Source organism: Arabidopsis thaliana, chromosome 2, assembly GCF_000001735.4.
Source record: "Arabidopsis thaliana chromosome 2, partial sequence".
Taxonomy (NCBI): domain Eukaryota; kingdom Viridiplantae; phylum Streptophyta; class Magnoliopsida; order Brassicales; family Brassicaceae; genus Arabidopsis; species Arabidopsis thaliana.
Genome location: NC_003071.7, coordinates 2950894 through 2974771, shown reverse-complemented (window position 1 = coordinate 2974771; position 23878 = coordinate 2950894). Strand labels below are relative to the sequence as shown.

The 23878-nt window shown below is 34.2% G+C and overlaps 3 protein-coding genes, 1 long non-coding RNA gene and 4 pseudogenes across 9 annotated transcripts; 2 read left to right on the top strand and 6 right to left on the bottom strand.

Moving 5' to 3' along the window:
• Nucleotides 1-168: 168 nt before the first annotated feature.
• AT2G07160 lies at nt 169-5241 on the bottom strand (annotated as a pseudogene; the record flags this gene model as incomplete). Its single annotated transcript has 1 exon — nt 169-5241.
• A 913-nt stretch (nt 5242-6154) lies between these two features.
• On the bottom strand, nt 6155-6667 carry AT2G07155 (annotated as a pseudogene; the record flags this gene model as incomplete). The annotated part of the gene is made up of 1 exon: nt 6155-6667.
• Nucleotides 6668-10589: 3922 nt separating this feature from the next.
• Nucleotides 10590-11819, bottom strand: AT2G07150 (annotated as a pseudogene; the record flags this gene model as incomplete). The annotated part of the gene is made up of 1 exon: nt 10590-11819.
• Nucleotides 11820-14315: 2496 nt separating this feature from the next.
• Nucleotides 14316-14556, bottom strand: AT2G05085. The gene has a single exon (NR_140064.1). It is a non-coding gene; the product is annotated as an other RNA (long non-coding RNA).
• A 364-nt stretch (nt 14557-14920) lies between these two features.
• On the bottom strand, nt 14921-17256 carry AT2G07140 (F-box and associated interaction domains-containing protein; the record flags this gene model as incomplete). 2 transcript variants are annotated; one of them, NM_126688.4, is made up of 3 exons in its annotated part: nt 14921-15002; nt 15290-15426; nt 16102-17211. In NM_126688.4, the coding sequence occupies 3 exons, from the start codon at nt 17209-17211 to the stop codon at nt 14921-14923; spliced, it is 1329 nt and encodes a 442-aa protein (NP_178729.4). The 2 variants fall into 2 exon arrangements, with proteins under 2 accessions (NP_178729.4, NP_001154501.1); NM_001161029.2 differs by lacking the exons at nt 14921-15002; nt 15290-15426 and having other exon boundaries at nt 16057-17256.
• Nucleotides 17257-17871: 615 nt separating this feature from the next.
• AT2G07130 lies at nt 17872-19095 on the bottom strand (annotated as a pseudogene). The gene has a single exon.
• A 954-nt stretch (nt 19096-20049) lies between these two features.
• Nucleotides 20050-21167, top strand: AT2G07120 (F-box associated ubiquitination effector family protein; the record flags this gene model as incomplete). The annotated part of the gene is made up of 2 exons (NM_126686.1): nt 20050-20124; nt 20181-21167. The coding sequence occupies 2 exons, from the start codon at nt 20050-20052 to the stop codon at nt 21165-21167; spliced, it is 1062 nt and encodes a 353-aa protein (NP_178727.1).
• Nucleotides 21168-21563: 396 nt separating this feature from the next.
• Nucleotides 21564-22162, top strand: AT2G07110 (exosome complex exonuclease RRP46-like protein; the record flags this gene model as incomplete). Its single annotated transcript, NM_126685.1, has 3 exons — nt 21564-21795; nt 21859-21959; nt 22043-22162. The coding sequence occupies 3 exons, from the start codon at nt 21564-21566 to the stop codon at nt 22160-22162; spliced, it is 453 nt and encodes a 150-aa protein (NP_178726.1).
• Between the last annotated feature and the right edge of the window lie 1716 nt (nt 22163-23878).

Below are 23878 nucleotides of genomic sequence, written 5' to 3'. Positions count from 1 at the left end.
AGTAACCGTACGTTTTGTTTTATCCATTTAATTTTGTTAACTATAGCTAATCCTGGGTTTCCGGGTATTCGGTTCGGTTATCGGATATTTCGGTTACTAAGTTTACTTTCTTTTTTTTTCATCAACATCAATCTTATTATTGAACTGCAGAGACAAAGTCTCGATGGAGTATGTCTGTAATTACATGAGGAGTAAAACTAGAAAAATGATAAGAAGTATGTGAAGGTAGTGCATGTTTAGCTAATGTGTCTGCTGCCATGTTGGAATTTCGTCGAACCCATGTGAAGCGACAATCCTCAAATCTTGTTTTCCAAGCCACAACCTCTCTTAGCCAATTAAAAACCGCAAAGTTTGGATTCCTGTCATTGATTGTATCGGCTACCTCTTTGTTATCTCCCTCAAAATAAACCTTCTTATGGCCTTTGCTCCAACAATTTTGCATTGCCATGACCAGAGCTTGTAACTCGCTCTCAAGAGAGTTTGTTGTTGTTATCCCCACCGCTTGTCCTGCTCCTAAGAACGTTCCTCTGTCATTTCTGATAATCCAAGCAGCTTTACTTGGCAAGTCTCTGTTGAAAGTACCATCATAGTTGCATTTTGTCCAGCCGCTAGGTGGGAGTGTCCAATTTTTTTGAATATTAACCGTTGAGGGTAGAATCTGAGTCCCGCTTGAGCTTTTTTGAACATAATCTTCTGCATCTTGCCATTCGCATGCATCTTGCTTCGCTAATCTTAGACTTTTCCGCCAGTGTATACTTTGTTGTTGGAACATAAGTGTGTTTCGACTTTTCCATAATCGCCACATGATCCATAAGGGCAACTGTCTCATATGAGATGTTCGTGCTGAGGTGTTGATATTAAAGATGGCGCGAATTTTATCGTCCCATGGAGCAGTTTGGTCGAGAAAGATGGGATTTGGGATTCTCGAGCCTCTTCATATGACTTGAGCGTAATGGCAGCGGAAGAAGAGATGATTGACCGTTTCGTCCTCTCTGCAACATCTCACACGTTTAGCATCATTAGTAATATGTCGATACCTCAAAGTTGCACCAGTAGGAAGAGAAGTAGATAGAAGCCGCCAGAAGAAGTGTTTGATTTTCGGAGCAGTTCTTAATTTCCATAGTCTTTGTTTCAAGAGAACGTTTCTAGGTGGTGGAGTCACTTGGTCTAGGGGGATGCATTGGTAACCATGGGTCCAGCCAAGCGTCGACGATTGTGCCATCACCTATACAGAATCGAAGCCCTTTCCTGACTAAATCTCTACCATGTAGGATGGATTTCCAAATAAAAGAGGCCTTCTTCCCTTGGACTGCATTTAGGATATTTGAATCATGGAAATATCGCCCTTTAAGAAGTTTTGCCATTAGACTCTCTGGATATTGAAGCATTCGCCACGTTTGCTTGCCAAGTAATGCTAAATTAAAACTTTCAAGATCCCTAAAACCAAGACCACCCTCCTGTTTTGGCAAAGCAAGACGATCCCAAGCAAACCAGTGCATACCGTGATTTTCAGCGTCTGAACCGCACCAGAATTTTGCTAGTACTCCACTAATCTCATTGCAAATCTCTTTTGTTCGCTTGTACACATTCATGGAGTAGATTGGCATAGCTAAAGCACTGCTTTGAGTAGTACCTCTTTTCCAGCTTGTGACAGATATTTCTTGCTCCAACCTTGAGTTTTTTCTTTAACTTTCTCAACAATATACCGAAACATCTCAGATTTCTTCTTATCAAACTGTTCCGGTAGCCCCAAGTATTTTCCGCCACCTCCCTCATTGTGTATTCCGAGGAGATTTCTCATTCTTCGCTTTATGTCATTGCTAACATTTTTGCCAAAGGTAATAGTTGATTTTCGCAAATTGACTGCTTGACCCGAAGCTTCCTCGTAAGTACGTAGAACCGTTTTAATGGCATGGCATGACCTATGATTTGCCATAGTAAAAAATAGAGAATCATCAGCAAAGAGAAGATGAGAGATAGATGGACCTCTTGTGGATAGTTTTATCCCTTTAAGCTGCTTGTTGATCTCGGCTTGGTTCATCATGTGAGAGAGAACTTCAGCACAAAGTATGAATATATAGGGAGATAATGGATCGCCTTGTCGGATTCCACGAGTGGGGTTGATGTGACCATGTGGAGAACCATTGATTAGAACCGAAAAGCTGACTGTAGAGATACACTTCATTATCCAAGCGATCCATGTTGAGTTGAAACCCATATGTGTCATAGTTTTTTCGATAAAACTCCACTCCAAACGGTCGTAGGCTTTTGTGATGTCTGTTTTTAGAGCCATGTAAGAATTTGCTTGACGTTTCCTTGATTTTAGGGAGTAGAACACTTCATGGGCAATGATAATATTGACTGTGATCATGCGACCTGGAATGAAAGCAGCCTGATTTTCTGATATGATTCCTGAAAGGTGTTTCTTCAGCCGGTTGACAAGTATCTTTGAAATGATTTTGTAGCTGACATTACAGAGGGCGATTGGTCGAAAGTCAGACATCTTTGTTGGGGGAACCACTTTGGGGATAAGACAGAGATTTGTATGATTATGAGCTGGATCGAATTAGTTAGTGGTGAAAAACATCTGCACTTCATCGACGATTGCCGGATTGATATCATTCCAAAATTGTTGGTAAAAATCTCCCGTAAAACCGTCAGGGCCTGGGGCCTTTGTAGGACCAATAGATAACACGGCTTCTCTTATTTCTTCTATTGTGACTCCTTTTGTTAGGTCTTCATTCATCTCATCAGTTATCTTGCTTTGAAATCCTTGAAACACAGCCTCATACGTCTCCTCAGAAGTTGGTGTGGCCGTAAAAAGCTCTGCAAAATAGTTGGTCGCGACCTCTGCAATTTCTTTGTCCCCTTTCTTAAGAATACCATCATCGTTCTGGACCGAAAGTAATCTGTTCTTATTACGCCTTGCCTTTGTAGTGTGGTGAAAGTAACACGTGTTCCGGTCTCCTGTATGTAGCCAGTGATTTCGACTTTTTAATTTCCAATAAGTCTCCTCCTCCAAGTACGCTTCATTCAGGTTTCTCCGTAAGGTTGCGATATCATGGGTAGATGTATTTCCGGTTGCAATAGCCCAATCCAGTTGAGCCTTGATAGATTTGATTCTAGTCTCGGAGTTGGTTTTGTTGCTTCGCTTCCAGGCTGAAATACTCTTACGACAGTGAACAATTTTGGAGAGTAAAATACCCTCATCATGACGTCTTGTGCCTCTCCAAGCTCGAGTAACCATCTCCTTGAAACCGTCTTTGTGAAGTAATCTACTATCATAGCGGAAGCAGCCTCGGCGTTCCTCTATCTGGTCTGAAATATATGTAACTAGAGGGCGGTGATCTGATTCGCCGAACTCCAAAAACTCTGTCTCTGAGGCAGGGAACCGGTTGTGCCATTCAGCATTCGCCATTGTGCGGTCAAGACAACATGTGACATAGTGATCTCCCCTTTGTCCAGCCCAAGAGAACCTATCTCCAGTTGATTTCAAATCTGTAAAGTTACAGCATCGAACATTCTTCTCATATCCTGAAAGGAAGCTTCAGTTCTCACTCTACCCCCCCCCCCCCCCTTCTTCTCACTATTACTCATAATCTCATTGAAGTCTCCCATTATAATCCAAGGGTAGTCTTTTCTCACAGTATATGTTCTTTCTAATCTTTCCCAAAGGTGATTTCTATAATTAGGATTGGGATTCCCATAGACAAAAGATAAATAGAAATCACCTTCATTACTTTTAATGAAAAGATCTACAAGATTAGGAGAACTGAAGCAAATTGACATATCTACATGATCACGCCAAAACACAACTAAACCCCCACTTAAACCGATAGGCGGGACTGTTACAAACTTACTAAAACCCATTTCCAAACCCTTTTCTTGAATAAAACCATCGGGCTGTTTTGTTTCTAAAAGAGCACTGATGTCCAGGAGATGCAATCTGTTGATCTCCTTTAGGCGTCGAACTGTGGAGTCATTGCCTAAACCCCGACAGTTCCAGCAGGCTGTCTTCATGGTGGAAGTGGTGGATTCGGGCCCACCGCACCTCCGCCTTGGTTGTGTTCACCGGAGCTTCCACTCCCCTCTCCCCTTTCACACACCGTGAACTTGGTGTTTCCCTGTTCCTTAGAAAAATCCAGCACGTCCTCCCGCTTGCGCTTCCCACACTCATTTGCAACTTCAGTTGAAGGATTGATGACGATTGCTGAATCCATAAGCGCCAGTGGGTGAATTTGAGAATAAATGTTGTGGCTAGGATTACCAGGAATATCACCACAAGAGTTCTCAAAACACGGGATGGGATTTAAGAGTTCACTATCGTTTCGTTCTTCACTGAACATATCAGTATGTTCGTAGTCAATCAGTGCATCGTGATGTGGATCAATATCTGAGAGCCTGGCCTCATTTGAATCAGCGGGTGAAGGAGTGTTAACCGCATCGCCTCCGTTCTCTCTATCTTCTGATTCATTTACCACCACATTGATGTCCTGATTGTTTGCCAACTCCATTGCATCCTCATCATTGATCTCCCTAATGATGACACCATGATTCTGAACGCGATCCTGATCCTCCTCATCATCATTGTCGTGCTGATCTTCTCCACCATTCTGTATAAGACACGCCCCGGAATCGTGTGTGAGCATCCCACAGACTTCACAGAAACCTCGAAGACGCTCATATCTGAAGCGGAGCAGAGTATTGGTGCCAAGCGCGAATTGGAAATTCCTTTGGAAGTGAAGTGGGTGAGTGATGTTCCAGTGAATGAGAATGCGAACAAAGTCCATTCTAGCCACGACTTCAACGTCAAAATCCACATCGAGAACCTGACCGAGTGAACGACCAATGTGTTCGACGACGCCACGGTTGAGGAATTGATAGGGGATGCCACGAACTTGGATCCAGAAAGGGATGAAGTCGAGGAGAGGCAGTTGTGGAGTCCATCTTTGGATGATGAGCATTCTGTCGTTGAAGGCCCAAGGACCACGCCTCAGAACCGTCTCCATGGATTCCTTTGTCGGGAAAATGAACTGAAACTAGCCCTGCTTGTCCCCATATTCGCGGTAAAGAAGCAACTATGGAGCGGATGTTCTGACGTCTAGGTATCACCGGTCTGCCAATCAGGATGAAACGATTGTCGGCAATTGCTTGATTCACAATTTCTTTTGGGATCGCTATGGGCTCTTCGTCTGCACCCAGATTGATGTTCTGAACTGCACGCCTGAGATTGTCTGCCATTTTTGAGAGGTTTTTATAGAATCGAAGTGGGTAAAAAATTGAGAATTTGATGAGAAGACAAAGTGCCATTCCCCAATCGACAATTCGTTGCTTAAATAGATGAAGGTGTTTGGGAACCGAATAAACATCACGATTGATCGTGGGATCAAGCATGGAGATAACCGCCTGAGGGAAAATGGGGTTGGGAACCACTTCGCCGGCGAAAACGCTGTGAACCGTCACCAAAAAGGTGAGGATAAACCGATGAAATAACCGCTTAGAAATCGCTTTGAGAATCTCCATAACTAACTCAAGTGTTGTTTTGTTCCCTTTGTTGTTCCCGAATATTCTTTAATTCTCGGTTACTAAGTTTACTATCCATATGGTAACCGAACACATTTTGGTTCGGTTTTGGATATAACCATTTGGTTATCGGGTCTTTCGGTTACTAAGTTTACTATCCATATGGTAACCGAATACATTTCGGACCATTACATTATACCCAAAAAGTGACCAAATTGACCAAAATTACCAAATACAAAGTTCAAAATACAATAGAACAATTAAAAAGTACAAACTAGAGTTAAAACTCAAATCCAAAAGAGAGTGAAAGTACAAACGAGAAATCAAACTCAAATTAAAAAGGCTTTCTAGAGAAAATAGAGAGTTAAAACTCAACAGAGAGTTGAAAAGTTTGAGAACTTCTTTAATCTTTAGTTCTTTACCATGTTGAGAACTTCTTTACCATACCTTTTTTTCTTGTCTACAAAATTGAATGATAAAGTCAGACATGTCACAACAATTTTAAACTTAATCATAGTTAATTAGTAAAACTCAAATACATGTCACAAAAACTGAAGAATCTGAATCACGTACCTGAGTTCATGAGTGGATGACTTGTCTTGGTTAAGTCTCTAGTCTCTTACACAAATTGTCAAACTCTATACATTGAAGAAAACATAAAATTATTAGACTTTGAAAAGAAAGTAAGAAACGGACAAGTGCCAACACTTATACCTTTCTCCAGATCATCCGAATCTTCAATATCCTCAACCATCTTTGCATAGTTTTCCACAACTTTTTCACTAATATAATAGTCAGCCTTCATCCATTGTTCTGTACACATCAAGACCTCAATTATATAATGTGTTAAGAAACTTCTCTTTGGCTCTACGATCCGACCACTAGTGCTAAAACAATACTCAGAAGCTGCAGAAGAAACTTGCAAAGCTAGAATTTCTCTAGCTAGTACAGATAAAATCGGAAACTTAAGACTATTGAGCTTCCAGTATGATAACACATCATATTTTGTTCCCAATGTATTGGCCCTTGTGTTTTCAACACTTTCTTTCAAGTACACATCAAGCTTAGTCTTGGTTGCATCAAACCCCTCTTCATTTACCATCTTGTCGTAAACAGAAGCTAAACCTTCAACCCCCACATTCATAAAGTCATGATCATCTACATAATCATGTTCCTGTCTCTCAAACCCATCTTGAGAACTTGATGTTGATACAAAATGAGGGTTGACTATGTTTGTACTATATCTCAAACAAACTAGTCAAAACATCAATAACTGAAGCACTGAATAGTCTATAGCGAGGTATTCAGTGTCAATTAATAGCTAAAATGGAAATGTTCACAAAAGATATTTTGGGGATTGAAAGATGGACACGAGGACAAAAGGATTCCTTAACTTAGGCATTCCACATTATCTTGCTAGAAATTGATTTTGAGTAAAGGCTTCATAGTGGATGCTCCTCTTTAAAGCTCGACGGCTTGATGGTCACCTCTCTATGCTGTGACTATATCATATATTTTTTTACCGAATAGTGATTTTAGAAAACAACGCCAACTCAAATTTCTTCAAATTTATAATGGATAAAAAGAGAGATAACATAGAAGGAGAGACCATGTGCAAAGAGCTCAAATCATATATAACAAAAGTTTGTTGATTAAACACTTACTAGGTCAGGATTCATGCTTCACATGAGATTCATGCTTTAATTATTTTATAAATTTTGCTTCTGTATATATTACTAATATGGTTTATATTTTTTTTGTCTATAAATGTTTACTTGTATAATTTTTGAATTTAAAAATTTATGAATTTATTATTGGTATCATTTAAACATGAATACTATTGAATATATTATAGAATTGATGTGTCTCTTTGTGTACATAATTGTATATTTAGTATATGTAGTTGTATACATGGTGTGTCGGGGTATAATGTATTTTATAAACATGTAAATTAATTATTAAATTTGACAAATTAATAAGATAAACATAACTTTTGTCAAAATCAGAATTATAGAAGAAAAACTTAAAAGAATTATTAATAAACTACATACTTCTTTAATCGTATATAAAAAAGGCAGCACTAAAAAAAATAAAAAAACAATGGTCATATAATAATTCTTGCAACATGCATATACAAAAGGAAAAACACTTAGTATTTCATAAACTGTGTAGAATAATTAATATGTAAAAATATTTAAAAAAAATAAAAAAAAATCATACCATTTGGATTAATCTAGGTCAGTGCTCTGCGCTTTGCACGGGAATAACGTTTTAATTCGTCTATTAGTTTTGGCAATATCTTTTCTATATTAATTTGGTGGATAATTAGTGTGGATAAATGTTAACTTCTATAATTTACAAAGTATAAAAGTCTATATCAAGTTTGAATCTTATAGTTTATATAGTTGTATACGTTGTGTGTTAGTATAACATTATGTGTTAGTATATACGTTGTGTGTTAGTGTATAGTAGAATTTGTAAACATGTATATTTTAGTAAATATTTGTTTTACAAATCCTGTTCTATTAGCTGAGTATTCACATATAATAAATAAAAACAATAAACATATAACTTATCAAAATCAATAATTTTAAACCACAAATTTCAACAATAAATTCTTAATTTATCTAAGAGTTGAATTTGTTTTAAAATATATTGATATAACTGATAATAAAATTTAAAAAGCAACAATGATCCTCGATATAATTCTTGCAATTCGCACATGTAAAAAGATTAAATGTGTAGTATGAGTTTCATTACAATTTTTTTTATTGTACAATAAAACATATTCTAATTTTTTTACGTAATAAAATAGATATATGATAATTTGTAGGTTTTATTTTCTGTTTAGATATACAAAGTAATTATTTTCATACTATATTTAGACTTAATACAAACTATACTTTTATTTTTATGTGTTTTTCCTACATTCTAATTCATATAAGGATAATGATAAAAAAATTACTTAATATCAATTGATTTGTGTTAGAATAAAATATAATTTTTTTTCTTAAAACTAACGTTGGTAAGGATGGAATAAACTCTAGATATTTACAGTATTTATAGGGACTGAAAGTAGAATAATTGCTGAGAATGCCCTTTGCACACTACCCTTTTTCAATTCTACCCTTTCCTATTTGCCATTTTTATTTCTACCCTCTTTAATTTTTTAATGATCATTTTACCCTTATTTGGAAATTGTTTTATGTTAACAAAATGAAATATTAATAGTTTTTGCCTAAAATATTCCAAAATAAAATTCCCGCCAAAATTGTCCCACCAAAAGTTTTCGAAAAAAAAATTTCCGCCAAAAATTTTTGAAAAAAAAACATTCCCGCCAAAACTTTTTTCAAAAATATTTTTCCGTAAAATAGATTTACAAGGGATTTTAAAAGAGTTTTAAAATATTTACAAGCGATTTTAGAAAGGTTTTAAAATATTTACAAGGGATTTTAAAAGAGTTTTAAAATATTTACATGTGATTTTAAAAGGGTTTTAAAACATTTACAAGGAATTTTAAAAGATTTTAAAATATTTACAAGGGATTTCAAAGGGCTTTAAAAGATTTACAAAGATTTTTAAAAGATTTTTAAAGGGTATAAAAGTATTTTAAAAGATTTACAAGGGATTTTAAAGGGTTTTAAAGATTTACAAGAAATTTTAAAAGAGTTTTAAAAGATGTACAAGGAGTTTTAAAAGATTTTTAAATAATTTACAAGAAGACCCTTTAAAAACTCTTGTAAATTTTATTAAAACCTTTTAAAATCTCTTGTAAATCTTGTAAAACACTTTTAAAATCCCGTGTAAATATTTTAAAACCCTTTTCAATCTCTTGTAAATCTTTTAAAACATTTTTAAACCCTTTAAAAATTTTTAAAAAACCTTTATAAATCTTTGAAAGCCCTTCAAAATCCCTTATAAATATTTTAAACCCTTTTAAAATCCATTGTAAATCTTTTAAAACATTTTTAAAATCCTTTGTAAATCTCTTTCCCGCCAAAAAAAATTTACAAGAATTTTTAAAAGTATTTTTTGGCTGAGAAAAAATTTGTCACGAAAATTTTTTTGGCGGAATTTTTTTTTATTTTTGGCGGAAAATTTTTTTTTTGGCGGAAAAAAAGTTTGGCGGATTTTTTTTTTGGTTGGAAAATTTGGTCATTTGGTCATTCTGTTCAATGGAAGGGGTATTTTAAAAATGGACAACACAAAAGGGTATTATTTTAAAAGGGTAGTAAAAATGGACAACACAAAAGGTTATTATTTTAAAAGGGTAGTAAAAAAAGGGTAGTTTTACAAATTTCCCATATAAGTATGTCAAACAATTTAGGTTTATTCCAAAAAATGTAAACAAAAAAATTAATTTAAGGATTATGAATATTTTACGGAATATGCTTACGTCTAATAAGATTTTCCAAATTTAAAACATAATTTTAGAAATGCTAGCTAATAGTAACCGAAATTTATGGTACCTGAATTTATTTTTCTTTAAAATCAAAATTTATGATAAATTATTAGTTTTATGATTGTAATATTTAAAAATATTTCCTTAAATATTTCAAATTTTATGATCTTAGTATTTAAAAAGATTTCCTTAAATATTTCATAAAAAATCGTAAAATTGGAAATATTAAGATGAATATAAATATTATTGTAATGTGGTAGACAAAAAAAATTGAGTACGATACAAACTCTATACCATATAACCTCTAAAAATAAAATAAACAAAATAAAATTGAGTACAATGTAACCTACATATCATATAATCTCTAAAAATAAAATTATACAATCAAACTCTTACCATTACTATATGACACAATAATTGTTTTAAGCTCATGCAAAATAAATAAAAATAATGTAGATTTACAGATTTGAAAATATGGTGAAGGACGATAGTAGAATGTATATTTATAGATGAGAAGTGGTAAAACTCTTATAATTAATAAACAAGAGTTACAAACTATTATTGATTGGTAGAAGTTACAATTGAGTTTAAATGTAGAGTTTAATTTATAGTGGAGGAGTTACAAATGAATTTAAATGTGGAGTTACACATGAGTTTTTTTTTTTTTTTTTGTCATCCGAAAATTAATTAGGACTCAAACGAGCCAATCCTGAGGAATGTTGTTTACAAATGTAATATGAAGCGGTTGGGTACGAACTTTTCGTGCCAAAAAATCCGCTTTAACATTAGTACTACGAGAGATTAAAGATAGAGAAAAGTTTGTGAACTCATCCTTGTCGCTCTGTAACTCCTCCAAATACGATGAGAAAGCCGGCCATTCGGTTGGGGAAGACACCATCTCCACCAGATCTGAACAGTCTGTAAGAAAAACTACATCTTGGTTGTCGGCACCAATCATACACTTCATCGCCCAGAGGAGGGCTTCCACCTCGGCATGTAAAGGAGATAGACTTCTTATGAGATTGGCAGCTCCCAAAGTTGGTGTCTCTCCAGTTGATGATGTACAGTACCATCCTAAGCCTGAAAACTTGTCAGTATCTTTCCAAGATCCATCTACAAAACAACGATATCCAGAATAATTGTTGTCTAAAGAAAAATGCCGCACTCGATTACGATCTTCCAAATTGAAAGAACCAAAATTTTCGTTGTGAAGCTCAAGTTGAGCGGACTTCCATAAGTCTGACTCTTTTTCCGCCAAATGTAAGATCTCTAGAGGATCTTTATCCACATTATCAAAGATTTTTTCATTCCGTGCTTTCCAAATATACCAAATTATCCATGGAAATGAAGATAAATCAAATTCCAAAGGTATGCGCCAAAATAAATGATCCAAATTTACATATATAGATGCAGAAGGAAATTTTCCTGGGACCGTAGGTATCTGTGAAAGTGCCCAAATCTGACGAGTAGGATGGCATAAAAAAAAGCGTGTGGTTAATGGTTTCTTCTAGAGCACCACATCTGCTACATCCTATCTCACAGTTTATTCCGCGTTTTCATAGATTGTCCGTTAGTGGTACACATCCCGCTAAAATTTGCCACAAGAAGTGACGTAACTTGGGCGGACACTGTACTTTCCATGAGAATGCTTTTAAGACTTTGATGTCTGGGCCAAAAAAAGAAAAATTAGCATCCAAAGTTTTTAACCTCGCCGTATGATATCCAGATTTAACTGTATATTTTCCAGATTTTGTGAAATGCCAACCTAGGATATCTTCCTTAGTTGACGCACCCAAGTGCAAAGCACTTATTAACGAGACATCTTCCGGATCAAAAAGCTCTTGTAAACGATCAATATTCCAGAAATTTGTCCGTGAGTTACACATGAGTTTTAAGTGAGTTATATGAGATTAATATGTTCTAAGTTTTTTTTAATAAAATATAAAAAAGAAATGTCAAGTGGCCCAATAAAGATAGTGAAACCTTACTTTTATATATATGATTGTTGTAGCCTAAATATTTACATCTTTGAGTTGCTTTCATCCTACTATATTATTTGGGAAGTACATTTTAAATGTAACCTTAATTTTTGTAATTAATTACATGACATTGCCATTAAAAAAATTTAATAAAAAACAAAATCTTTTAATGACGTCATTAAGGTTATCAAAATCATTTAACGACAATATTCATTTCTTAATTATAGGGTTTATTGGATCTAAAGTCGGGTCATCAAAGATTTCCTAAACTGAAGCAAAATATACCGAATATTCAAAATACAAAACGGGTTTTATTTTGGAATTGGGTTATATGGTGGTTGCATTTGAATCAATATTTATAAAATTTTAAAATATTATTAATAGGTTGTTTTAATAAGGGTTAAAACTTTAGTTTTTTAACAATTGTCTCATGGATTTGTGGTATAGCGTTACTTAATATCAATTATAAACTGTTAAATATAAATATTTTATAAAAATAAAATTTGTAAATTTTAATATATATTACCTTTAAAATATAAATCGCCCCGCGGTATACTGCGGGTTAAAATCTAGTAATAGTATATTACAAGTGAAAATCATCTGCTCTACAAAATTGATGGAATGTCTATTCTTAAAGTAGAGAATGAATTTTTGAAATATTCTGGGAGTTCACATATCTAGCCTAAAATCAAAATAACTTTTTTTTTCTGCAGCATAAACATTTTGACATGCAAAATTCTTCTAACCATTATAATGCACTAACAAGTAGCATAACTTGATGAAATATCTACTAGCATGTCTTCAAAGAAAAAAAGAGTAACAAATTCAATTCACGCAACAACACAACCACAAACACAAAAAGTGATCTAATGTACAAACTATCAATTGCATATAAAGAAATACCAATAATTCAGCAAAGTGAAAAACTTTAAGCTTAAAAGAAAGGAAATGCTATATTTGAGATCATACATTCAGATAGATGGATAGATGGGGATATATATTATTTCAAAGGCTTAGAGTAGGTCTAATGCAGATTTCTTATGGGGCTCATGCAATAAGCAAACTTTTAGTATTAAAAAAAAATAATTCTAACAACATTCTCAACAATGCATCATACACATAATTTATAAACAATGTTTTTCTTAAACCAATTTAACAGAGGGTAGTGTTAGATTTTAAAAACCTAAGAATTTGATGATAGAGCTTCTTACATATTTTTCACCCTCAGTGATTTATTATATAAATATCAATTTAAAAGAATATAAATATCAATTTAAGAGAATAACTTACTCAAATCATTAAGTAATCCACGACTGTTATACACTCATACTTTGAGTTTGGATTAAAAAAAAAAAAATCTTCGAGTATGATAAAACTATTAAAATGGTTTTATTAAAAAATCATGTAATATTAAAATAAATTTAGTAATAGTACAATTAAATATGTAAAATAAAATAATATGTAAAATAAAATAATAAATATATCATTAACCTATAAATTAGAAGTTCAATAGCTTACATTAATTATTTAATAGACACATGACAAATATTAAAGTGATGATGTGTCAATCATATGGAGAGAGTTGGCAAACTTTCATATATATGATTTTATTTACATCTTTATTACAAAACATACATGTATATTTAATTAAGAGGAAAATTAATGGGTTGTTTCAAGCAGAGACGACAACAAACCTTGCCAAGAGTATCCTTGCTGTCTGGTAATGTCACTAGTTAGCAGAGAGGGATCACAGATTTCTCCCATCTTGAGGGAGACTATTATTGTATATAGTTCAATGTACATATTATGCTTTTGTATAGTTTTATTTGGAGTTGTATAGGATTGATTTAGAGGCTTTGGTTTAAGCCTGGTCAATTGTATATAAACCCACAATTATCTGAATTAATGAGAATGAGAGTATTTTACTAATATTTATTTTGTATTATTCTCAGTTTCTCACATTAAAAAAAAATGTTAATGTGGTCATCTTTCATTTTCATGTATATTATCTACTGAGATTCGTGAAATCGAGTAGACGTTACCATTGTACTCTAATTTTGATTTTAAATATTTTTTTCAATGTAGTCAATATTATTTATTTTGAAAATATTCAATGGATTAACACAAATATTTAAATGTTGTGTCTAGAAATATATTTGTATTTGTTTTTGTGAATACAAATATACCAATGATTAGCTCAAATATTTTAAAGGTTGAATATTTATAACATATATTTTTATTTATAAAAATAAGAATCATTGGTATGGATAGGACGATTTTGTCATTGTTATGGATAAAGCTCTAACTTTATTTGCTTATTCTGGAAACTTTCATATTATTTTGAATCTTCATTGTCACGCAATTAAGATCCTCTCCTTTTTTAGGCTGCCTTAATTCGAATCTTCCTTGTCGCACAATTAAGATCACACCCTACCAACAAATAATGTGATCGTATCGAATGCAGAATAAGATTCTAAGAAAGTTTTAAGCACTCAGCTCTTAAGCGATCAATCCAACAAGATTAATACACTCTCTAGAAAATCCTCAACATAGAGAAAACAACACTAGTTTTACCATGGATTGATTTCAAACAAAGATAAGCTTTACACTTTTTCAGCAGCCATTATTTTGCCAAATCATACATCCACTAAGCCAAATCAACTCCTAAATACAACTTTCTAGTAGAGGGTAAACGTAGACGTCCTTTGATTTCTCCAGAGTCAATACTTAATACGGATTGGGATTGCTTTGATGTATATGACAGTAGGGAAAGCATTGAAGCTCAGAAACATGTCAAAATACATATCAAGGTGATAAAATGTCAGCATTAAAGCTCAGAAACATTCCAACAAAAAACAAATTTACATGTAGAGCTCCTATTCAGTGACATCTTTTCCTTTTGCCTCCAGCTAGTTTGATTACTTGGAACATAATTCAGAATAGCTGGCCAATACCAACCGCTATCACAGGTACGATTATCAAGTCTTGTTTACTCTTCCCAACAACATATAACATGTTATTGAAGCTTCCATTGTCGAACCATCTCTGACAAATTTGGACGACTTTCTTCTCCTCGTCGAGCAAGAAACTTAAGCTCTCTGTCCAATTTCAATGCTAAGACATTGGTCCAAGAAACAGCTTTGGTGGTGTCATGAAACTTATTTGACACCCAAATCTCAGTCTTGGAACCCTTTCTACACCGCTTTTATAACACAGAAAGCTTCTCTTCTCCAACAACGGGGAGAACCTTGGCATCATAATTATCACATTGATAGGGAAGAGGCAAATTAAGGTGGGATTTCTCAGTTGAAAAATCAAAATAGAGCAAGGATTCAGTTCGTGTTATAAAGACACGCTGCTGTGACTAGCATTTCCAAGTTCCAACCCTAGAGAGAGATCATGATCATAGTTGTAGCGTGTATTGTCAAGATCTATATGTTGGATCCACCTGGTTTGACCCATAAACGGGTTCCAAACCACCATTATAGTGTCTCCTTTGTTGATGTATATCACAGTGAAAGACTTGAGATATATATACTGACTCGCTTAAGTTCACCCCTAATCTCTATGGATGGTGTTTCTTTGAGATTTACGTTCAGTAAACAAATCCTATAATTTTGACCACAACTTTGGGTGGTTGGATGTTATCTAGCTGTACAACTTTGTAAGGGAGTGAGTTTGGTATAGAAAAGAAGAGACAATATGAGAAAGCTTTGTTAGTATATGTTTTAAGAATCACTTTTGTCATTGAATTGTTGGATTATTGAGAGAAAGAAGAAAAACAGAGTAAGAGAGACATATCTCTTCTCTTGTGAAGAAGACAAGAACAAAACTTTGTTTTATTGAAACTGAAACTTGTTAGTATTTACATGACGATACAAGGTGTTTATATAGAAAACAAATAGACACAACAACTCAATTAGTTGTGTCACTTCATACTTGTGTCTCTTTCTACTTGTGCCTCTTGAGTGAAACAACACAAACTTACAACCTTTAACTGAAAACTCAATTACCGACCAACATGAATTAGAAAAAGCTTTAGTTTCGGAACATAAATTTTCTCTTCTTAAAACATTACTAGACATGGTTTGATCAATAAAAATAAAACTGTGTTTAAAGCAAGGATTATAACACACTAAATGTAGAGCTTGTTTAGTAATCTGTTTTCCTTTTGCTTCCAGCTAGCTCGATCTGAACCAAACTTGGAACATAAGTAGTAATAATTGGCGATTCTCCTCCAATTGTCTCAACTCCAAAATTCAGTAGTATGAATTTATTATCCTCCCCAACAATGTAAACATTGTCCTCGTCTTCTTCCTCCATCCATCCCTTACTCTTACAACACAAGAAGACTTTCTTCTCCTCGTCTAGCAAGAAACTTAGGCCATGCCAAAAACCAACGTCAGGCTTCGGATACAATGATAACACCTTGCTCCACGACACCACATTGGCCTCACCAATCTTACTTGTCACCCATACCTCAGTCTTGGATGTAGAACCGGCCTGTACTAACACCGAAAGCTTCTCGTCTCCGACAACGGAAAGATTAGAAGCCTCAAAACCATGCACTTGACAGGGGGGAGGCAGAGAAACATAACCAAATTTCTCTGTTCCAAAATCAAATTTGATCAAGGTTATGCGAAGGTCCGGTGGCCTTCGTCTTCTATCTATACCCAACCAGTAAGTGTTTCCCTTCAAAGAGAAACACTCTCTAAAGTAGTCCATGTAGTGGGGTGGCTTGATAATATCATCAATAACCCTCCATGAGTCAGAGCTAAACTCGTAGATTTCAGAATCCTTGTCTAAATAATTAAAGCTCATGGCTTTGTAGCTCTTATTACAGGACTTGTTGTCATATCCAAGAATAAAAGCCATACCTTCGTTGTAACGATCGCCGAGTTCGATCCACTTGGTTACACCAGTTAAAGGGTTCCAAACGACGAATCTTGAATCTTTTTGGGAGGTGCATAACAACAAGCCATCACAGTGAAAGACTCGATCTATATTGAACTGAGCTGCTGAATTCTTAGAGTGAGGATCGAGTAAGCTGACCTCATTTTTAACCTCTAGAGATGGAGTAGTTCCATGGAGATTGACGTTTATAGGACAAATCCTGTAGTTCTTCGTCAACGTGAGAGGTTGAAACTGCTTTGCGGCTTTTTCAGTGTGTATTCTTGTGAATCTCTTGTCATCTTTGAATAAACGATTCCATCCTTTGCAAGTGGATCGTAATCGCTTCAGAGATGTGGCCGGAACAAAACTGAGTATCTCTTCTACTAAATCCTTTGGAAGCTCCGGTAACGTCATTTTTGATCACTGAAGAAAATCGGCAAGTGGCTCTCAATATAGTCTAGGGCTTTCCATCTTTCATTTCAAGATAACTGGTTATGTGCATTTAGTTTAAAAACCGGATAAACCGATAATCAATACCAAAGGATTTGGATAAGTTTTTTTGAGTCACTCACTTTATCTGCCAGCAACACAACAAAACCGATAAGTTTTGGCCTTAGAATCCTCCTTGTCCTAAAATTAAGATATCATCAAGAATTAATCTTCCATTAATTAATGGATCTCTTATCAATAGATTTAGTTCCTTAACTTTAAGTGGTGTATTTGTAAGATAACATGATTAGCTTTAGTGGTAGAACCGAAGAACTTTAAAAGTGAATGAGTGATGATTTCTAGTTGTACAACTTGTAACTTGGGGGAAAAGATAACTCAGAGAAAATACCAGTAGAAAAGCTTGGTTCATGTTTAATAAATCACGACTTAGAAAAGCTTGAAAATTTGAAACATAATTCTGTTCTCTTCTTTAGAAAATCTTCTCTACAAGAAGAGGTTTGATCATAAACTTTTAAAAGCTGTGTTTAAGGCAAGGAACAATACTGAGCATTTGAAACATCTGACAATACAACATCTTAATGAAATATCAGTTCAAAGCAAGATAAATTTTAAAAACACACAGACTCACACAAAAGAGAGAGAGATTACATGTAGACCAAACTTGGAACATACAAACTAAGAATAGTTGGCTCACATCCACTGGTTGCATCTTCTCCAGAATCAATTTCTTTGACTCTATTGTCTTCCCCAACAATGTATACTTTCTTGGACTTGTTCTCGTCTTCGTCTTCCTTCCAACTCACACAACAAATGAAGACTTTCTTCTCCTCGTCTACCAAGAAATTTGAAGTAAACAAGGCTTGAAGATCCCTGCTCAAATCCAATACTAAGACCTTGGTCCAAGAAACTGCTCCTTCGGTGGTGTCATCAATCTTATTTGTCACCCATATCTCAGCCTTGGATCTCTTATCTCGTCTCTCCTCTAACAACGGAAAGACGATTAGCACCATTCGAACTACGGGCGTGAGAGGGAAAAGGAAGAGACACAGGTGCAAATTTCTCTGTTGAAAAATCGTAACTGTGCAAGGATAGGTGTGAAAGCCCATTTCTGTTACAGCTCTAGCAAGCATGTAAGTATTTCGCTTCAAAGACACGCACTTACAAGATTCATCCAAGTACCATTTTGGAAGGATACCATTAAGAACCCTCCATGAATCAGAGTTCAAAATCGTATTCCCAAACTTTGCTACCACTACGATAAAACCCCATGATTTTGTAGCTCTTTTTGCAGGATATGTTCTTGTCTTCTTCGTGGGTTTGGATCCACTTGGTTTCACCAGTTAACGGGTTCCAAACAACCATTCTACGTTCGAGTTGGGAAGTGCATAACAATAGGCCGTCACAGTGAAAGACTCTATCTATATCGAATTCATCAGCAGAGTTCTTAAAATACGGATCTGGTAGGGTAAGCTCACCTTTCACCTCTGCAGATGGATCAGCTAGGTCCATGGAGATTGACGCCTATCAGACAAATCCTGAAGTTCTTCCTCAACATGAAAACCAGAAACTCCTTTGCGGCGTTATCGTAGTGCTTTCTTGCGAATCTCTTGTCGTTGTGGATCAAACGGTTCCATGGTTTGCAAGTAGCTCAAACGTTTCAGATATGTGGCTGGAAAAAAGCTGAGAATCTCCTCTACCAACTCATTTGGAAGATTCGGCATCGTCATCGTTAGTCGCCGAAGAAAACGGCAGCAGGTGGCTCTCAATGTTATGTTATCATTTGATCTATTAGGATAACGTGGCTCTTAATATTATTTTAGGGTTTTGGTTTTCAGCTTTCCTCTTTTGGTAATTTTTAAAAAATTAAACCGATGCGCAATATTTATGTTTCCAAGGGAATTTAAAGGCGATTTTTTTATATTGATTAATTAAAAAACCATTTATTTGTTTTAAAAAAGTTTAAATTAAGTTTATTTTCAGACATTTAACTTGTATATGTAGAGAAATTTGTTTAAATTAAACCAATATTCAATACTTATGCTGCTCTAGATTTGATGTGATTGATTAGTCTCAGTGTTGGTATTTTGTGAAAAAGTTTAGAACTAGTTTTCAAGTTGATCAATGAAGCTGTAGAGATCACATAGGCAAAACCATAGTCATATAAAAATTAGGTTATATGTTCTGTGTCAAACCTACCGACCAACTACCTTTAGCTGAATTACAAATTTACAAATTAAGTTTTGCATCGAAATCAATTCTTGTAATCTCGTATAATGGTAATCAATCTAGTTTCTTGCTAGATTCTGCTGATTAAAACCAATAGATCTTCTCTATTTTTGTCGTAAACAGGTTACAAGGTTAACAATTAAAAACAGAATATATAAACAGAATATTTCTCCAAATATTGTCTTCTTGTTCTTAACTCTTAAGAAATGAATTTTTTTTCTTATTTCTTACAAAAATATGCAGTTCTTATTGAAAGATATATTTCTTTCTTTTTTATAAACAATTTAAAGAATAATTGTTTTTTTATTTATTCCTCAAATCTATGTTTTTAACTTCTTATCCTTGAGAAATAATTATTCAGTAATTTTATTATTGGAAGATAAATCTCTTTCCTAAATAATTATTAAGAATTATTTGACATTTACTTTTAAGAATTATTTAATATTATCCCCAAAAAAGGGTGTTATTTCATTTTCGTAACAGATAAAAATATTCCTTTTCTTATTTATTTGAGTCGTACACGCGGTGGTATATATATAGATTCTCCTCTAAAGCCACCGAAGTCGGAGAAAGGTAATGGCGTCGGGGAAGCTTCCGTGGGAGTTGGAGGAAGAGATACTGTGTCGGCTTCCACCTGGATCCCTTGTTCGGGTAAGATCCGTATGTAAACACTGAACGATCTTCTCAACGACAAATGGTTCATCAAGAAAAGCTTGGGTTGTGCACGTCCCCAATTTATCATCCTGCCCGAATCCAAGATTTATTCGATAGGAACCATCGGCCTGGACGACTTTGATCCGAAGATAGAGGTGCGTGAGCTAGCCTGTCAATTTCATTTTAAGGCTGAGAAGTGGGCATTTACCAGGATCACGGCTTGCGATGGATTATTGTTTCGTGACTTTTGGAACCAAGGGGTTACCATTTGGAATCCATGGTTAAGACAGGTTGGGTGGATCGAGTATAAGGAGGACAGAGATTTCCGTTTTTGCGGTGTAGGATACGATGCTTGTAAACCCGAAAAGGATTACAAGATCTTTGGGTATTTTAGTCGTTTCTATGACACTACACTGAAAATCGGCCACAGATTTGCGATCTTTGAATGTGCGTCTCAAGCGTTTAAGTTCATTGATTCCCCGGAATGGCCAATGCTGGCAGGTCGAGGTGAATATGTGTCCTTGAATGGAAATTTGTATTGGACTGCTTACAATGAAGATACTCGTGAGCATTTTCTCGGAAGCTTTGATTTCTCCACAGAAATATCCATGCACTTTTGTCTCCTTCCTTGTGGGAAGCATGTTTCTGGCTTACGAGATAAACTTGTCCTCACTGTATTTAAGGGCGATCAGTTTGCATTGTTAAAGCAATCTCGTATATCAAGTAATACAGAGATTTGGGTAACAAATGACATGATTAACTCTAGTAATAATGTGGTGTGGTTAAACTTGATGACACTGTCAATACCTGATTTTCCCTCGCTATTCCATCAGCTTTCTGATATTAGTTACTTCATCCATGACATGACCCTTATCCTGTGCTGTGACGACAATCAAACTGGAGTGGGTTGCATCTTTATTGCGAGGGGAGACTTCTGCAAGAAGATTCAAATAGATTCTGTCTCTCTTGGGTTTTCTCAATGTGTCCATCTTCCAAGTTTGACCTCGGTTCCTTTGGAATTCAGATCACTGCAAGTTTAGAATTTCGATTTTTCGAGTACAAACAGTCTTTGAAATGTGATTCTTTTTTCATGTCTTTTATATTATACTAGATAAATACCCACGTGTAGCGTGGGTTTGTTTTGAAAATTGTGAAGCGTGAGTTTGTTTTGAAAATTGTGAAAAACAATTATTGATTGTTTTTGCTAATTTATGTTTATTTTTTATTCGTTATTATGTAGTTAATTAATAAAACTAAAACTATCTTATGTAGTTACAATTTTTAAGATTATATCTTTTTTTTTTACTTGAAATATAACTCGTGAAAGACTTACTTGTCAGCTGAAACCTCTTGCTTATTCGCGTAATATCCTTCATCGTCCTCATGGCTCTCCTAGTTGGTCAGAAGGTACTTTATCAGCTTTCTCAATATCTATTATGGGTACAAAGTTGTTTTTATCCTTTTTGAATGGGATACATGGAACTCTCTCGTTTATATTTTCAGAGGATACAAAAGTTCTATCTGCGCAATACGGACCTAAAGCAAGAACGAAGAAGAACGAAAATGCTGAGAAGGCTTGTTTGAAGTCATATGGAAGCCTTAAACCGGATAGATTGGTAATCGTAAATGCGTTTAGTTTTTCAGAAAGAGGCTTGTTTTGTCGCTTGAGTATGTAGTACAGGTGATTCTTGGTTTTTAGATGTGAATTTCTTTTGCTTTGAATATTGATAGGAAAAGTTGAAAAAGAGTATGAAACGATACTGAAAAGGACGCTACAGAGTATTTGTGTTTTGAGAGTTGTTCCAAATACCACCACCTCAGTGATTATTCAGGTGAGTAACTATTCAATGTTGTGTATATATATATTGTCAACTTGAGTTGTATCTGATGTTTTCATTTTGTAATTTCTGTGTAGGTTGTACATGATGGTGGTTCTGTATCGTTTTTATGTTCCTTTCACCTTGGTAAACATTTACTAATGCTGTCTGAAACACATATAATCCGGTATAAACAATGTCTGTTTGAGTATTTATAGAGTTTATAGTAGTGAAAGTTTGTAATCCCATAAACTGAGAGTGTGAATATGTTTTTGTGTAACTTCTACCGTGGCCTCCATTCTGGCAGTTAGAAGGTATTAAACGTTTGTTCTAAAGAAATATGATGTACAAAAAGGGAGACTATGAAGGATAGAATTTACGAAGTCGAGAAATTTACCTTGAGATTCTTCTTCTTTCATATTGAACGATCTAGCAGAATAAAAAAAAAAATACAAAACAGTCATACAAAACAGTCTTTCAAATTACTTGTTTTCTTAGCATAAATCTCGAATAGCTTAGATATATTTAATTTGCATATTTATTTAGTTTTTTCATAATAATCATCTAATTTTTAGGCAAGGAATATGTGTATCATGTTTGGATTTTATTTTTTTCTTCAAGATTAGTTTAAAAATTAAATTAGTTTTAAATATTAACTGTTAATTAAAATAGTTAAACTAATGATTTTAGAAATGAGAATTATTTAAAATTTTTAAATGAAAAACTCAAACTTTAAGAAATCATTTCTTAATAATTTCACTATTACTTTTTCATAATTAATTTAAGAGTTAAATTTTACGGCACAAATTTGGCGGAAATCAAGCTAACAACTATCGTTATTCCGATTTTCAATATTTATATCATGTATGTTTAAAATTTAAAAATTTAGATTAATTATTAAATTTTATGAAAGAAAATATGTGTAATTTTTAATTTAATAATAGTTTTTTTGTTTTTTAAGAAACCCGCTTAAAGACCTACCATTGGACGAACAAAAAGTTAAAAGACCAACACAATTCCTTAAACTATAAAATTTTAAATCTTAGTTGGTAGCTCCACCGTCCGCCAACATCTTCCCTTTGAAGTAGATCCTCTATTTGTTAGCCAAAATCCCCTCTTTCGCTTCTCGAAGAGACTTCAATTTCCCGATTTTGGGTCATGTTACCTTTGACATCGATTGTCACAGTTTGACTTCCCACAGTTTTCACAAAAAACATGCATGTCTACAAACATAAAAACACACAATTATCAAACATACATTATTTTTCTTATCTCCATTATCAAACACACTGAAGCTAAGAAAACAAACAAATAAAGAATTCAATTACTTAAGGTTTTTGAATCAGTAAATAAGACATATATACATATATATATATATATATATTTATATGTATATATATCATACTTAATTTACTTATTTTCTTAGCTTAAGCAAAATAATTTATGTAACTTTTGAAGAACTAGTGAGAAATATTGTGAGTTAGAGAAAATGAGAGATGTGCGTTTATTTAGAAGGAATCTAAGTGTTACATTTTTCATTTGAAACTTCATATAAAGAAACTAAAAACAATAATGAAAGAAAGAACACCAAAAATAGTTCTTATGAGAATCAAAGCTCATTATCACTCTCATTTTCCCCCTTACCTTGAAAAACATCGGATGGTGCATGCGGTCTTTCTTCTTGAAAGAAATCATTACATTTTCATTTCAATCTAAAGTTTCCAAATACAAGATATAAATACAATCTTTTTATTTTATTTGAATTTCTCGTATAAGTTGTGATCATCTCATGCGTTCCTTTTTAAGAGAGTATAGATAAACGTGTGCCATATAAAGGATAGTAGTTGAACAAAACAAAAGAAAGAATCGTAAAATTAAGTACTTTAAGAAACTTATGTTGTGTCTTGATGAATCTCTCACATTCATTTTTGGTT